Genomic DNA, 17,518 nt, shown 5'->3' on the forward strand with positions numbered 1-17,518 from the left:
ATGAACTGGCCCTTTAGGCTGTGTTCCCTTTAAAGAATAACTGTACATAGAGAAAATTGCCCATTCATTCCTAAGGATAAGGTGCTTATCACTGAAATGGTCAACAGACGGCCTCTCCATTGGAATGGATGGAGATTTTCTGCTCATGCACAGAAGAAGCTACCCCACCAGAAGGCTTAGCAGTAGTGGCTGTTTGGCTTTCAGCAGGCTGCGCAGTGAAGATCTGGCAGGAGCGAGGACAGATGAGTATACGTTTTGGTGGGCGCTGCGCGGGGGGAGGTCAAATAAACATTAAATGTACCAAAAGTACAGCTATTATATATTCCTACATACATGTACTATTTACTACAGACATTCAATACATGATGTTTGCTCTTTCATTTGCCAACTTTAAAATAGTTACTTTTTACTTTAACTTAACAGGATAAGTTCACTACTTCATGTCATTTCTTTTTTTCAGACATTGTATTTTTTGGGGAAAGCCTTCCATCCCGCTTTTTTTCTGCTTTGAAATCTGTAAGTAGATAGTGCTCTGTACATATGCTGTAACATGCACATATTTAAACTGTATTCTAATTTATTTATTTTTTCACAGATTGCTAAACCATTTCTTTATATGTATCTTACATATTTCTGTGCTCTTTATTAAAATAAGGTTACATTTTAAAATGAGAATTATATAAAATCAGTAAATAGAACCAGGTTAAACATTTACTGACTTTGCTTGCAACAAAGGACAACTAATGTAGGATTTTGACACCTTGGGGTTGATTTACTAACCTTATAAACACGCCACGAACAAGTATACACCTCTGTAGTGTGTTCCCTCACAGCATGATCTATTGGTGGAATCTAGACACCTTTGTAGTGTGTACACACTCAGCAGGTGTGTTGTGCAAAGCCCTGCATGAATTGCAAGGTGATGTTGTGTAAATTAGCTCTATGTTATGTTGCTTGCGTTGATGAATGCAGGAATGTAAATGCATGAGCTAACCATTTTTGTCTAAACTGTGAAGCAGCATTATATATGCATCATGTGCATGATTTTTCCATATATGGCATTAGTGGAAATATGCTTATAGAGACTTTTTGGTTGATAAATACGTTTTGCTGTGTAAAAATCACAGGCACCTAGTGCGTGCGTGTGTTTAGGTTAGTAAATCATCCCCCTTGTGTTTATGCTCAGTGCTCCATGGCTAATATACAGCTGAATGGGGAAGGCTTATTATGGCAGCTTGATATTGCATTGAAGTTACTTATGTGGCCAGATCTGATACAAATTGTTCATCACAAAGTTCTTTATAGACTAACTCCAGCATACTGGTATGCTGAATCATATGCTGTCTTCTTATGTCTCTAAAGGATTCTAGTGGTGAGATATTCCAACCATAAAACAAAACTATGGTATCCAACTATTGCTATGGATTGTCTATATGCATAAAAAAGTAGGGGAGGCTAGCCAAAAGAGAGTGAAATCTTTAATATGACCTTGAGTGAAAGGGGTAGAGTCACAAACTGCTGCAGTCATTTTTGTCATTGGAGTCCTAAGAGATATAAGAAGCTGGCAAGTAATCGAGTTCCCCACTTTTAGATGGATCAGAATTGGAAGTGAATGCCATGACATAAACAGTTTTTTCTAGTTTTAGATAGAGTGGGGAAGGATTAGAACTCTTGTTGGGGTTTTACTGCTGTCTTGGGCTCCATTAGAGACCTCTCCTCTGACGTTCTGTCCTGGTGACAACGGTTTCAACAGACAGATAGTGAGAGAAAATCTGCAACAGGGACACAGAAACAAAAAGGCCAGGGGTTCCAACCTTCCATTACTCTGCTAAAAAAAAGCCTTGTTATTTCTCTCTTTGCTGTTGTTGGAGAGTTCGACTCACTTCCTGTCTAGTAAAGGGTTGCCAACCGGACAGGAAGTGAGGGAATATCTCTAATGGAACCCCAGGGTAGCAGTAAAAACCCAACAGGATTTAAAATCTTACCCCACTCTATCCAAAACCAAGGAAAAGGGTTTTTGACTTCATATACACTTTAATTAGTACAAAGGAGAATTTCTACACTACAGTGCTGCAGGAACATATAGAGAACAAAATAATCTATAGCTGCGTGCACAATTGATCAGAAATTGGTTTCCATTCTCTAAGCTGCTCTCCAAAACAACATCTGGAATCTGACTGATTGCAAGGGTCCAAACTCTCGTTTGTTTCACTTCTTCAGTTCTGTCACAGACAATAGTGAGAAGATAATACAGTACTGTGAAAAAGTTGTAGGCAGGTGTGGAAAAAATGCTGTAACGTAAGAATGCTTTCAGAAATAAGTTAATTGTTTATTTTTATCAATGAACAAAATGGAAAGTAAATGAAAGAAGATAGCAGAAGATAATTCCAAATCAAATCAATATTTGGTGTGATCACCCTTTGCCTTCAAAACAGCATCAATTCTTCTAGGTACACTTGCACACCATTTTTGAAGGAACTCGGCAGGTAGGTTGTTCCAAACATCTTGGAGAACTAACCACAGATCTTCTGTGGATGTAGGCTGCCTCAAATCCTTCTGTCTCTTCATGTAATCCCAGACAGACTGGATGATGTTGAGATCAGGGCTCTGTGGGGGCCAAACCATCACTTCCAGGATTTTTTTTTGTCCATTATGCATATGGCATGATGTATTTATACTCATAATCCAACCAAAAATGAATGCAGTTTTGTCAAGCAAAAAAAGAAAGTACACACAAAACTACAATCCGATTTTTTTAGATTAGGTGCCAATGATTAGAAACTGTTGATGGAACCAGCATTATTTTAGCCCAATAAATGTAGGATCTGGGGTTCTTTTTGCTATTGAAGTGTGTGCATGCCAAGACCAAAAAACCTCTCCAAGAAGGTTGTGGATGAGCCCGGCAAGGGATTTTAAAAGATCGCTAAACTATTTGAAACAAATCACTTCACTGTACAATGTACAAGTGGCATAGATTTCACTGACTGCTTTTTTGTATTGACTCTTTCACACAACTGTATACCTTTCTGTATGAGTCTATGCTAACACAAGGATTCCCTGTTTCCTTAGGATTTCCCCAAGATTGATCTCCTTATTGTAATGGGAACATCACTACAAGTTCAGCCATTTGCTTCTCTTGTTGGCAAGTAAGTATTGCTAAGTTCTTGTGTCCTGGTTCCGCATATTAGTTATGCTATTATATTGTTTTGTATGTGTGTGTGATTTTTGTTTTAAAGGCTCAGTCAGGTTTACATAGTTGCTTGCAAATGGACTCAAAGGTTGGCTTCTTATAACCTTTAGAAAATCAGTTAGTGTGGTGTCTATCAGGTCTTCCCAGTTGCCAATGTTTTAATGTGGTGTAGTGCTCCTTAAATGGGTTCTCTATAACGTAGTTTTGGGGAATTTGGCCCGCAGAGTGTTTTGTGGGAAAGTTCCGATAAATATAGGAAGCCACCTGTTCATACAACTCACCAGTGTCTACCCACAACTGAAATGTCTATTTTTGGGTAAAGCTGCCCTTTAATTTTGAAAATTTCTTGGTTTGCCTTTCATATTTATTTAGTAACTGTAATAAACACTTAGCTCTTCTTTTGCTGTCCTGACCTATTAACAATATACGTCAAGTATTCGACAATATTCCTGAGTCTCTACAGTTGTTAATAGTCATTGTTTCTATCTCCTGTTGCTAGGATCACTGGTTTACTATGCTTAACCCTGCAGATTATGGAATGTTAGTATATTCATGAAATTTTGCCCTGGCTGTTGTATAAGAGGAGTGCAGAGACTTTTCTTGCACCATGGTATTGAACGTGCTAGCTAGAAGACTATGCACTCACTTGCCTAGGATTCTTGTAGTATATGATAGTTATTCCCAGCTTATAGCAAAGCATAGGGAGATGTTGGAATTCCAACATTTGCTTACATACCATAATTATATTTCTAGCCATAGACAATCTTAAGGTGCACATAGATATGAGAAAGTGGTGTTTTATACCTTAGGTTCTGACAGGATTGATAAACAATCTTTCTGTCTGCGAGGCACAATTTACTAGCAAAATCTTCAGTTTACCAACACTGTAGACTGTTGGACAGGCTGCATTTTTTCTGCCAATAGTCCAGTATATTGAATACCTTTTGCAGTGATAAGACCATCTTGTAAGTGTGTACCTATCACATATACATAGATAGAGACAATAGTTTTTTACAGGATTTGGTATACCTGAGTATCTTTTAAATCCATTAGTTCTATAGGCTGAGTAAACAAATAGCTCTCTAGTCTCTTTATAAATAACCTCTTGGACTAAGGTAAGGAACCCAGCATATCATTTTAGGGTAATTCTGGGAACATGTAGGAGGATTGATTGGTTGGAATGCTCTGGAATATATGGTTTCAGTACTTCCATGAACTGCTTAGATATGTCAGTGCCTTTAAAGTCAGCAGACCTGTCTGTTCTTTATTGTATTGGGAGCTTCTAGAATGTTGAGGACATTGATGTTGTCAGGGTATTTCTATATAAAATTACAAAAACTGATGAACTATGACTTGTACAGAAACTAAATCAAACTTTTCTGGGCAACAGGCCAGAAGTCTGTGCTGGACAGATAAATGAATCAACCAAAATAGCCTATTGTGTACAAATTAAGCAATACACAAACAATACAGGAGAAACCCTTTGTACAACCAAACTGATTCAAAGAGGTAAAACATTGCAAATGAAGTCTAAGGATTAGATAATCATAAAACCACAATTGACAATACTGAGAGAAACGTAACTTCAAGGTCAATAATTACAAGTGTTTAATCAAGAAATACAAAGGCTAGGGATATCACAACTACAAATGAAAAATTAACAAAAAACCCTTACAAACTCCAAGACAGTTAATCCACCCGATTGTTCCAAGAATTAGATTACCTATGATTATTGTCTGAGGTTGAGTAAGTTATCATACACATCCAAGGCTTACTCAACTGAATGGCAACGATATGAGTGAAATAACCAATCAACTACCATTTCTGAACCGATCAATTGAAAGAAAGTAAATAGTGGTTGGGGAGTCGCCAATACGAAGAATGCTTTCAAACCATATAAAATACCAAGAGAAAAGAAGAAATAGAGGAAGAAAAGAGGAGGAAAGGAGAGGAAAAAGAGCTCTGAAGAAAACTTCCTGGATGTAACATAAGGACTGTCACTCATTGACCATCGCTAAGACTTAACCCTTGCTGCCTAAAACGAGCCATCATCTCATCCAATAAGACTCTGAACATTTTTCTTTTGAAGGATTGGTGAGATACTGATTATATATGAAGAATTAACTTTTTTTACTCCAAAATCATAGCGGTTACATTTTATTATTAGTGTTTTTGTTTACAATTCTAATTAACAGTGTGCAGGGTGAATTCTTTTGATAATTTTTCATATCTTTCTCTATTTTATTCCTGAGATGGTATTGTGTATGGTTAAATTGGGTACAGATTTGTATGTAACTAGTTTGCTACTATAGGTATACTAGCCTGTTCGCTTGTTATCCCCATTAGACTAGTAAACCTATTATCTTCTGAAATCGTTAGGATCACAAGGGAACTTTTACTTTTGACATAAGTCTCTTTCTTTCCTATGGCCACGGGAAGTAAGAAACAATCTTAAAGGTGTCTAGGTATTTTAATACACATATATATATATATATGGCCGTCAGGTTCTGGAGATATATGGTGATTGAACAAAAGTGTGAGTATTGCATGTTTTTTTTTTTCATCAAGATGGCTTGATGCTTGGAGAAAACCAAAAGATTCCTTTAACTCACAATGTTTGTTGCCAGCAATGAAACAGGTATTCATGAGCAGCCACCTCATCTGACCTATTGATTGCTTTGCATTGTCCTTTATTGGCCAAAGAACATGAGGCCATTTTACGTGACCAGTCCTGATTGTGATAGCACAATTCCTTCATTATCTTCCCATGTGTAGGATATTAACCAAACACAAATTCAGAAGTAATTTAATAAACACAAGGAATAAGTCAAATGCTTTAAGTAGTGTTTAGAAGGTCTTCTCTCAAACACCAGATGTAAACATGGCAGAATTTTTATGAGAACTTCTGGATAGCAGAGTGTAAAGCTGACCATACACTTTACAACCATTGCAAGACATTTTCGTCTTGTGATGGTTGTAAGCTAATAAAAGCTTGTATGATCTGCCCATCTTGGACAGGCAGATCGTACTTGTGATCATCGCAAGCCCGCCCCGCTGGGGGGAGGGCTTCCGATGACTGCAATGCTAAGCGTGCAGTGTGCGCTTGCGCACACCGGCCTGTGCGGCATTTGTCTTACGAGCAGGCCACAAACCTGCCAAAAATCTTACGATTTTCGGCTGGTTTTCAAACATGCTCGTAAGACAAAAGACGTGCGACCGTACAGTAGAAACGGTCGCACGCCTTCCATACACCTGCCGATTAACCTACGATCGCGGGATTTCCCGCCATTATCGTACGATAATCGGCAGGTGTATGGCCACCTTAAGAGGCTTTTACCTTTTCCATCTCTCGAATAACTGGAGATGTTTTTTTTTGAAGAATGGTTGGAAATCCCACTACACACAGTTTAGGATCTGTAAGACAACAAGTCCAAAAAGGGCTCACACTGTTTTGAATGCATACTGTGGCCCTACTACTTGTTAGGACCTTCAAATATCATTAAATGATTCTGTCCCTCTCCCGTGTATATATATATAGGCATAGGGTTGCTGCTGTCTTTATGCAGTAGCATATATAACAATTGGCAAGGTTTGGCAGAGTTTTTTTCTAGGTATATATAAGCACAAGTAATATATTCTATGTTATCTTTCTCCAGAGTGCCTAGTAAGACACCGCGTCTTTTAATCAACAAAGAAAAAACTGGTCAGGTATTATCACAATAAATGTAATCGGTGTTTTAATAATAATGATAATAATGTGAGTTTTACTGATTGTGTTACTGAATCTGTTTTAAAACGTTACAGGGAGACTCATTTTTTGGACTGCTCGGTTTAGGAGGCGGAATGGACTTTGATTCAGACAAAGCTTACAGGTAATTTACTTACTCTTTATTTTACTCCCTTTTGGTCTGTTAAATATTGTAACATTGTAAATGTTTTGTTATATCTGTTCAATACGTTCAAAGAAATACCTGTTGATCCTACCAGAAATCCAGTGCTGTTCTGTGTTCAGTACACTCTGCAATGTTATCTCAAGCAGTGTTATCAGCCCTGCCCCCTATATTATGGAGATAAGGAAAGGGAGGGGGGTGTTGTCTTAACACACATCCTGTCTTAGTGTGACAATCCTGCTCCTCCATAAGTACAGTTTAGTGAGTGAGCAGATTCACTTTAGGACAGGAAGTGCATTGCTCCCAGATCCAGCAGGTAAATATAAAGGGGCAAAAAAAGAAACGTAATATAGCTGCTGCATCTAAGGACTTGAATGCTTCAGAAAGACTGTTGTTGGGTTTAGCTACACTTTGGTAATGCTGACTTTATGTGCCCTTAAACAAATTATTTATCAACCTAATCTTTATCCTGTTGACCTTTGTATACGGATAATAAGCTGACTATGAGGATTTTGTGAACACAATGTTTCAATAATAATAACATTTTCTATTTAGGGATGTAGCCTGGCTTGGAGACTGTGATGATGGTTGTCTTGCCTTAGCTGAATTCTTAGGATGGAAGGTATGTAAACAGTATCTAACTGGGAACGTTCCAGGACAGATCTGAGAAACCTTGCTCTTTAGGTTGTATTTTTTTTAATACACTGTGTATACATGATATATAAAATGGTTTTGGCTGTTAGATTTGGTACGTAATACAACTCGGTTTTGTATATTTGATATCAAATGTTGCCCATAGTTGTAATAGTTTCAATGATCCTACAGATTGGCATGCAGCAAACTATTAAAATGGAACTTCAGGTTTATATAGTACCTATAGGCTGCTTCAATAGTACTTTCTATAATTTAGATTGACACTAAACTTGTTAAATCTTAAAAATACATGAAAGTACCGTAAAGGAGAACTATGGGTTTAGGGCTTTCCCCCATAGTTCTCCAAAGAGTAACGGGAGGACACAAACTAGCGTCCTCCCGTTACCCAAAGCTCAGTATACCGCGAGCAGCAGCAGGCGGTATACTGAGACGCTGCAGCTGAAACGGATCCCGACAATTATGTCTGGATCCGCCCAGTTGCGTGAGTGACAGCTGGCTCTGCCTTTCTAGAGGCAGAGCCAGCTGTACCCGCCTCCTCCCCGTCCATTCCACCACTCAGCGCTGGAGGATCGGAGCGGGGAGGGGAGAATCCAGTCACTCCCCTGTCACAGCTCTCTGCAGTGACAGAATCGAGAAGTGAGCGAGCGCCGGTATGTGTTCGCTCACTTCCCGATCTACTGAACCGACCTGTGACAGTTTCATTGTCACAGGTCGGCTCAGATTATGAGGCTGAGTGAAAAGCACTCACCTCATAGTTCTCCTTTAACTATTAACAATACTGTACTTTGTGTATCACTCCGCTGTCGATCCTCAAATCTTCTCTGAATTCACGCTGACATTGTCCTTCCTTCTGGAGGGTGGCTACTTTTGTTCCCCATGGTACCTGTGTGTGTTGTAAAGTTGCCCCCGCTCCAAGCTTGCTCCTGTGATGGACTACAATCTCAATACAAATTAGTAAACTAAATGTGAGATTGTAGTCTATCACAGGAGTAAGTTTGGAGGAAGGACAGTGTCAGCACCAATTCAGAGATGATTTGAGGATCTACAGCCGAGTGATACACAAATAAGATACATGTTTGTTAATGGTTAGGGCACTGGAATGCTTTTTTAAGATTTAACTCCTGAGTTTATTGTCACTTTAAGTTTAATATTTTTTTTGTTTACCACTGGTAGAGGGACAGGCTCAACTATTATTGGTAGCAGTAAACCATACATGAGGCAAGGACACCCATGGAACAGTCCAAGATGGTTTGTCCTGCACTTCTTTTCAGGGCAGGACAAACAGAAAACCTTTGTACAACAAGTCCATAGCATAAACCAAATTAAACATCTGCTTGTCCAAGCTACTAACTAAACTCAAATCAGTTCCTGCCTAACAGGGTGCCCTCAATGGGTTTCCCAAAACGAACAGTTTCCCAAAACAAACACCAACACCTTAAATTTGAGTGTTCTATCAGCATTCAGCTCTTTCTTCCAGCATCAGCCAGCTTGCCTGTGAACAGCTGAGACTTGGCAACTAGGAACGAAGGCTTTATCCCACCTGACGCTCTACAAAGACTCCAGGACCCAGACCAGAACTGATTAATATTCTGAAACAAAAATTTTGTTGTACTAGTCATTGAATTGTTAAAAGTTCCTGATACCACCGTGCATTCCTTGTTTTTCATCCTGGAATTCCTCCCCAATATCTTGAAGTACAGTGGGGAGAATCTACTAAATCTGAAGCAGTTGTGCATAATAACCAATCAGCTTCTATCTTCAGCTTTAAAAATGAAAGGTAGTTGGTGATTGGTAGCCATGCAGAGCTGCTCCAAATTTTGTCTGCTACAGTCTTAGTACATTTATTTCCTTTTTTATTCTTTCTCTTCCTCTCAACTCTTGTTTACGACTAGACGGGACAGCCACAGTAATATACACGGATATCCAAAGCACGGTTCCATGATCTGACATAGTATAGTCCCAAGGATCAAGGGTTGTGCCTATAGTTTATGTTGTGTGGCATATAAAAGTTATTGTTCCATGTTTTTAAGTGATATGAATTGTTTAGCTAACCTCGGACCCATGCAAAATTAGTTCCCATTCTCAGTCACATTTATGACCCTTCACAGGCTGAACTGGAAGAAATGGTGAAGAAAGAACATGCAGCTATTGACGCAGCATCTAAGAAAACAGACAGCACCCCAGGAAAGCTGGAAACAAAAGAATCGCCTGAGAAAAATCAAGAGGAAAAACCATCAGAATAGAACATTTCAAAAGTCATTGTGATTTTTTTTCTTTTCACTTTCATCCGTGCACCCTTAACAGGTGCCATTCTCTAAATTAAATATACTTTATGGCACTTTATGTACAGGTATTAAAATGATGATGTCAGAATTCAGGTTGATGGGTAACTGAATTTAGATCAGTGCTATCTGCACTATAATATATCGCTTCGATATATCAATTTGATTGTTTAAGGGAAGAGCCTTCATAGTAGGCCCATTGCCACTGCTGTTTCATCATCAGTTTGTGATCCAGGACATATAAGTCATCAGCAGCAGCTGTTGCAGGGTTTGTTTATCAATGATTACAGTAGGTTGTGATAGTTCTAAGTGAGATAAGAATCATTTTACATACAACACCCTCTCTTAATGATGCTGCATTATGACCAATTATTTAGCATTATTTTATGCTCTTTTTATATACTGTAAAACAGACACAAATAAACGCAGATAAATAGTAATGCTATCAAAATGATTTCCAGTTACTGATCTGGGCACAGCCGGATTTACTCTCTCTGGTGCCCCAAGGCCAGGTTCCTCAATGCGCCCCCCCCACCTGGCAACACTCCCCCCATGGAGAATGGCAGACCTGCAGGTTGCATACAAATGATCTTGGCGACATCACCGAGATCACTTGTACAAAGCAAGCGGCGGCTTCTCCACTGTACACTTAGCTCTGCTTGCCCAAAGCAGGGCTAAATGTAGAAAACAACTACCCGCCTGGCGCCCAGGACTGCATGTCCCAGGCATCGGGAGATAGGAATTCCACACCCCTACTGCCCCTCTACTCCCTGCTGCCCCAAGTTCGTGCCTTGGTTGGCCTTGTGTGAAATCTGGATCTGGGCCAACTTCCCTAATTTTACAGTCAATGGGGGAATTTATCAAAACTGGAGCAGACATAATCTGGACCAGCTATCCATAGTAATGAATCAGCTGCTATCTTCATTTTTTCCATTTAAGCTTTCCAAAAGTAAAGACAAAAGCTGATTGGTTTCCATGGGCAACTGTTCCAGATTCTGCCTGCTCCTGTTTTGATAAAGTCACTGCAATATCTGTACGTGTGCAGTTAGTTCACTAAAGTAAATTAAGCTACAGCTTTGAGAAATGACCTGGGGCTCCATTTAAAAAAGTAGCAATATGGCCTTGCTGTGGCCAAAGCCTGCAAAGTGCTATTAAAATGAATGAGGAAAACATTCTCAGAGGAGAGCCCAGTTATGTGACCAGCTCCCCTCCAGTCACCTCTTTAATAGTTGAGTAGTTGTGCCAGTATACTCAAGAAGAGATGGACAGCAATTTAATTTTGACAGGCAAAAGAAAAGTAACATAATCCAACAAACTCAATTTGTCTTTTATGTAGCTTTTTCTTTAATGAGATCCCAAGCAGGAATTGTCAGTCTTTGTACTCTGGAGCATGAGATTGCTCCCTTAGCGGGTGCTTCTCTGGGCTTGACGGTGGGAAGCTGGGAGGGGTCTTTTACAGTTTAGTGATAAGGATTCTTTTAATTAATTACTGTACTTTTGCATAGGTGCAATTGTCAATATGAAAGTAATACACAGGCTTAAATATATATATATTATATACTATATTGCCAAAAGTATTGGGACACCCCTCCACATCATTAGATTCAGGTGTTCCAATCACCTCCATGGCCACAGGTGTATAAAATCAAGCACCTAGGCATGCAGACGCTTCTACAAACATTTGTGAAAGAATGGGTCGCTCTCAGGAGCTCAGTGAATTCAAGCGTGGTACCGTGATAGGTTGTCACCTGTGCAATAAGTCCATCCGTGAAATTTCCTTGCTACTAAATATTCCACGGTCAACTGTTAGTTGTATTATTACAAAGTGGAAGCAACTGGAAACAACAGCAACTCAGCCATCAAGTGGTAGGCCACGTAAAATGACAGAGCGGGGTCAGCGCATGCTGAAGTGTACAGTGTGCAGAAGTTGCCAACTGTCTGCAGAGTCAATAGCTACAGACCTCCAAACTTCATGTGGCCTTCAGATTGGCACAACAACAGTGCGTAGAGAGCTTCATGGAATAGGTTTCCATGGCCCAGCAGCTGCATCCAAGCCTTACATCACCAAGTGCAATGCAAAGCGTCGGATGCAGGGGTGTAAAGCACGCCGCCACTGGACTGTAGAGAAGTGGAGACGGGTTCTCTGGAGTGACAAATCACGCTTCTCTGTCTGGCAATCCGATGGACGTGTCTGGGTATGGCGGTTGCCAGGAGAACGGTACTTGCCTGACTGCATTGTGCCAAGTGTAAATTTTGGTGGAGGGGGGATTATGGTGTGGGGTTTTTCAGGGGTTGGGCTTGGCTCCTTAGTTCCAGTGAAGGGAACTCTTAATGCATCAGCAGACCAAGACATTTTAGACAATTTCATGCTCCCAACTTTGTGTGAACAGTTTGGGGATGGCTCCTTCCTGTTCCAACATGACTGCGCACCAGTGTACAAAGCAAGGTCCATAAAGACATGGATGAGCGAGTTTGGGGTGGAGGAACTTGACTGGCCTGCACAGAGTCCTGACCTCAACCTGATAGAACACCTCTGGGATGAATTAGAGCGGAGACTGCGAGCCAGGCCTTCTCCTCCAACATCAGTACCTGACCTCACAAATGTGCTCCTGGAAGAATATTGAAACATTCCCATAGACACACTCCTAAATCTTGTGGACAGCCTTCCCAGAAGAGTTGAAGCTGTTATAGCTGCACAGGGTGGGCCAACTCAATATGGAACCCTACGGACTAAGACTGGGATGCCATTAAAGTTCATGTCCGTGTAAAGGCAGGCATCCCAATACTTTTGGCAATAAAGTGTATATAGATTACATATATAGCAAGAATAGATAGGTTCACATATATACCAAGAATGGACAGACTTGCATGTATACCAAGAATGGAGAGGCTTACATGTGTACCAAGAATGGACAGGCTTACATGTATACCAAGAATGGACAGGCTTACATGTATACCAAGAATGGACAGGTTTACATGTATACCAAGAATGGACAGACTTGCATGTATACCAAGAATGGACAGGCTTACGTGTATACCAAGAACGGACAGGCTTACGTGTATACCAAGAATGGACAGGCTTGCTTTTCTTGTGCTGAATTCCACCCTCCCTGCTCTGGCTTCCCCCGTGTGTGTGGTGCTCTTTCTCCCTCCCCTCCTCTTTCTTCTTCCTCCCTCTTTTCCCTTTCCGTAGTTCCTTCTCTCCTTTTTCTTCTCTAATTTCTTCTCTTTCCTCTTCTTTACAAAAAATGTGCAAAACTTTCAGGGTGTCACTCTATGGGCGACTGCTAACATGTCTATGGCGGTCATGATCACTCGCTCATTGTTTCTCTGTGACGGGTGTCATTGTTTTTGCTGTTCCATACTCGTGTTTACCCTTTCATGTTATGCCTTTCTGCGGGTTACCTCAGTTAGTCATTGCTGATTATATTCTCGTTTGTATTTTCTCGCATGACTCTGTTGCTATATGTGTTTGGAATTGTATTATGTGTTGCCTTGAGGCACCTTGTGTATAAATAATGAATTAAAACAAAACAAAAAGAATGGACAGGCTGACATGTATACCAAGGATGGACATGCTTACGCGTATACCAAGATTGGGCATGCTTATGTGTATTCAAAGATTGCACATGCTTACGTGTATTCCAAGAATGGACAGGCTTACGTGTATACCAATAATGGATACCAAGAAATGTACAAACCAGTGTCTTTTAAGCTCTTCTAAAATGGGAAGTGTGGGCTGGATTTCTCAAAATTGACAACAAACTATCTCTACTGCCCATTGTGTCCAGTCATATTTTATTTGTCATTTTCCAGCATGTGCAGATATTTGATGAACCATCCCACCCATGTTTCAGCTATTGTACCCCTAAACTCACTACTGCTTTAATGTACACTTGCAGTGAGTATATTTCCTATGGGAGATATGATCCTGGGGCCTTGTCTACATGGCTTATTTTATTCTCATGCTAGGGTTGCCACCAGTTTTCACCCGGACAGTCCGGTTTTGGTGTGTTGTGTTTGGGTGCCCGGCCAGCGGGCACCCGGACACAAGACACTCAGTGCCGACACAGGCACTTTACATTTTCAGACAGGTGTGGCTGCTGAGGTCCTTGTCAAGCGCGATCTCGAGCAGCCGCACCGCTCGGATCTTCCCCTGACCTGCGGGCAGCCTGCTCCCGCAGCTCAGGGGAAGATTCGGGTTTCAGGCAGATGTGGCTGCCCGAGATCACGCTTGACTAGGACCTCAACAGCCGCATCTGTGATTGCTCCTCCTCTCTTCTAGCTCTAGTTATCTATCACATAGAGAAGAACAAGGAGACGTTCTTTTCTATGTGATAGATCACCAGAGCTAGAAGAGCGGTCGGGCTATGTCGATCCCTATGCAGCTGAAAGGAAAAGGCATAAAGAGGCGGGGTTACAGAAATAGCCGAGCGGCAGGGGGATTGAAGATTTATAGGAGAACGTAATTCGACACAACACCAGGTCGCTGACACTGTGCTACCTGCCTGTGGACCCCCTGGAGAGACACCATAGCTCAGACTGCACTGAGAGTCGCACAGCCCACCCGAGAGTCGTACAGCTGGCACAAACCACCGGGCCACCTGAAGACATCAGGGCGCCAACCCAGAACAGCACAGAGTATGTAGCTTCACATTATTTTGTATTGCTGTATAATGTATTGCCGGGAATTTGTAGTTCGCTATAGCTGGTCTCCTTACTCTCTCCCCTAGCTGCCTCTCCTCACTCCCTCCTCTGTATTCCCCAAAAAATAATTGCTGCGCACGGCTCTAGAGTGTTTGGGTTTCACTTGAAGAAAAGGTGGCATCCCTACCTCATGCTGCTGAACAATGTGCCGCCTTGTTGGCATTTTCTGTATTTGCAGGACTTTGATTTCATTGCATTGCTGTTTGCAATGACTCGTAATTGTTTTTGTTGCATGTTAACCCCTAAATAGACTGATTATTGAAAGTTGCCCTTAGTTCAGTTACATCAAGCAATGAAAAGAAGATGTGTATGGCTAGCTTAGCTCTGCCTGAGTTTTCCTCCCCCCAACAACATTTCTTGGGATTTCAGCACAGCATTTTCAGCATTGTCAGTATGTGTATAAATTTTCACGAAATGTCTGATTGTTATTTTTTTTCTAGCATATATAAAGCAGTTAAGTGATGTTTGAAGAAGATGCTTCTTTAAGACAAAGATTGCCATAAAGGATGGTCAAAATAAAAAAATAACTATGTTCCACAACTCTTATTTCTAGGCAAAATACATTTATATTGCTTGTAAATTACCAGCATCTTTTGTTTTGTTTGTTTACTGTAATTACTGCTAAGGACTGTTACAAGTGATTAAGTGCCCATACACCTTACGATTGTCGTACGATAATCGTATGCGATCGAGTTTTCGTACGACAATCGCAGCATGTGAATGTAGTGGCTGACCGATATTACTGTACAATCGTACGACTTTTGTCTTTTGACCGTGTTTGAAAGTCTCCATGCAGTCGTACGATTATCGTACAGTGTGTGTGATTGTCGTTCGTTAAAAGTCGTACGATTCTCTGTTGACATGCGCGAACAGCCTGAAAACGGAAGTGGACCAAGTTTTACACTGGCACTCAGCCAAGCATCCTTGTGTCTTCGATGTGAGTGGACCACTTCAGGAAATCTGCAGTATCTGTAGCACTCCTAACACAAATGCTTAATGCACAGCATTTGCAATGTGCATCCATAAGTATGTCATGAATGAAGATCAAAATACCACTGACAACGTCCACCCCAGTTGTGTATTATGTTTTTATGGTGCCCTAGGAAAGAAACAAGTTGGTCCTCCCCACACCCACCCACACACACACAGAATTTACAGACTCCCGCTGGGGTCTGCGTTGGTGTCCGCACGATAAGGGGATGTGCTCTGTGTGTTGTCAGCGGGAGTTTGTTAAGGATGACCTACATGACAACTTCACGACAAAACCGCACTCATTCTCCCTGCTAGCTGTCTCTCCTTGCTCAATCTCATGGATGTCTATACTTCTTCATGGTCTGTCCTGTCTGTGCTACCTGTCTTTCCCCGCATTCTCGTCAATACGACAATCGTAAGGTGTATGGGCACCTTAAGGTTTTCTTTTATACCTCATTACCTTTGGAAGCAATAACCAGAAATTCAATTCAGCTACATTAATCTAAGGTATAATTTAAGTGACACTAAGCTCAAGAGTTAAATCTTAAAAATACATTCAAGTTCCTTAAAGGAGAACTATGAAGTGGGTGAAAATCACTCAGCCTCATAGTTCGAGCCGACGTGTGACAATGAAACTGTCACACGTCAGCTCAATAGATCGGGAAGTGAGCGAACGCATACCGTCGCTCGCTCACTTCTCGATCATGTCCCTGCAGAGAGCCGTGACTGTCACTCACAGCTCTCTGCAGGGATTCCCCCCTCCCCTGTTCGATCCTCCAGCGCTGACTGGCAGAACGGACGGGGGAGGGGGCGGGTACAGCTGGCTCTGCCTCTAGATAGATAGAGCTTTGGGTCACGGGAGTACGCTAGTTTATGTCCTCCTGAGACCCCTAGGTCTCCCTTAACTATTAACAAAAATTTAACTTATTGTGAATAGCCCGTACAGCACCCCCTCGGTTCTGCTAAACCGAAGGAGTCCTGGGGCCGAAGCTAGCCGAAGGATCGGCCGAAGCTACGGCCATATCCCTCGGGAGCTTCGTGAATAGACCCCTAAGTTTCACAACATGGTGCAGCACCACCAGCTCCAGCAGTGTGCCTTGTCCTGCATACTTCCCAGCTGCCAGACAATTTATACAGTGGGTCACGCAGAAGATGCTAACATTCTAACCTATGCTTGCTGGACCACATGTCAGTGGTCACGTGGATCCTGATGCTGACCGCGTAGTCCAGCGATACAGACATTATCTTCAACATGCTAATGGAAGGCAGGGATGGCCTTCTGGAAGCAACAATTGAGGCCAGATATCTGGCACTGTGGCAAAGCATGGGATGCAAATTTGCAGAAGGATGGCAGACTATACGAGCTCAAATGGTAGCAGCTGTAACTGACCACTGCTTTGGCCTACCATTGCAGAACTTGCTTGTTCCCCTGCCAGCTGTGTAGGAAGTTCCTCTGTGTCTCTCATTTTAGGGCCTCCCAGACATAAAGACAACAGGGTACTGCCTTATTTTATGGCAGTTATTGCAATAGCGCAATGGAGTATGTGGTGCTTTGGTGTAGAACACTAGACTGCAATAGTATGTGGTGATGTTTTGCTAACAATGGGAAGCTTGTCTGTGTCACCAAGTTCACACTGCTGACCCTGAAAATAAAAGGAATACAGTATATAGGAATAAAATATACATCCCTCCAAAAAAATAAGTAAAAATTTAACTAAAACACTAAACCCCAAATACCAACACTATAACTCTAAACCATTTTTCACATTTGTTTAGCAGAATTTAAAAAATAAAAGTAAAAGAAAAGAGAGTGGTTAAAAAGC

At 41.3% G+C, this 17,518-nt stretch overlaps 1 protein-coding gene across 1 annotated transcript in view; it reads left to right on the forward strand.

The window, feature by feature from the left end:
- The window catches only part of SIRT2 (sirtuin 2), a 34,789-nt gene extending 24,677 nt beyond the window's left edge, over nucleotides 1-10,112 (forward strand). Inside the window, exons 11-16 of the mRNA XM_018557292.1 lie at nucleotides 461-516; nucleotides 3,070-3,146; nucleotides 6,847-6,898; nucleotides 6,995-7,062; nucleotides 7,636-7,702; nucleotides 9,843-10,112. Of these exons, the coding sequence (XP_018412794.1) occupies nucleotides 461-516; nucleotides 3,070-3,146; nucleotides 6,847-6,898; nucleotides 6,995-7,062; nucleotides 7,636-7,702; nucleotides 9,843-9,977 (455 nt within the window). The 3' untranslated portion in view covers nucleotides 9,978-10,112. The remainder of the gene's footprint in view (nucleotides 1-460; nucleotides 517-3,069; nucleotides 3,147-6,846; nucleotides 6,899-6,994; nucleotides 7,063-7,635; nucleotides 7,703-9,842) is intronic.
- Nucleotides 10,113-17,518: the final 7,406 nt, after the last annotated feature.

Source organism: Nanorana parkeri, unplaced genomic scaffold, assembly GCF_000935625.1.
Source record: "Nanorana parkeri isolate BGI_ZX_2015 unplaced genomic scaffold, ASM93562v1 scaffold278, whole genome shotgun sequence".
NCBI classification, from domain to species: domain Eukaryota; kingdom Metazoa; phylum Chordata; class Amphibia; order Anura; family Dicroglossidae; genus Nanorana; species Nanorana parkeri.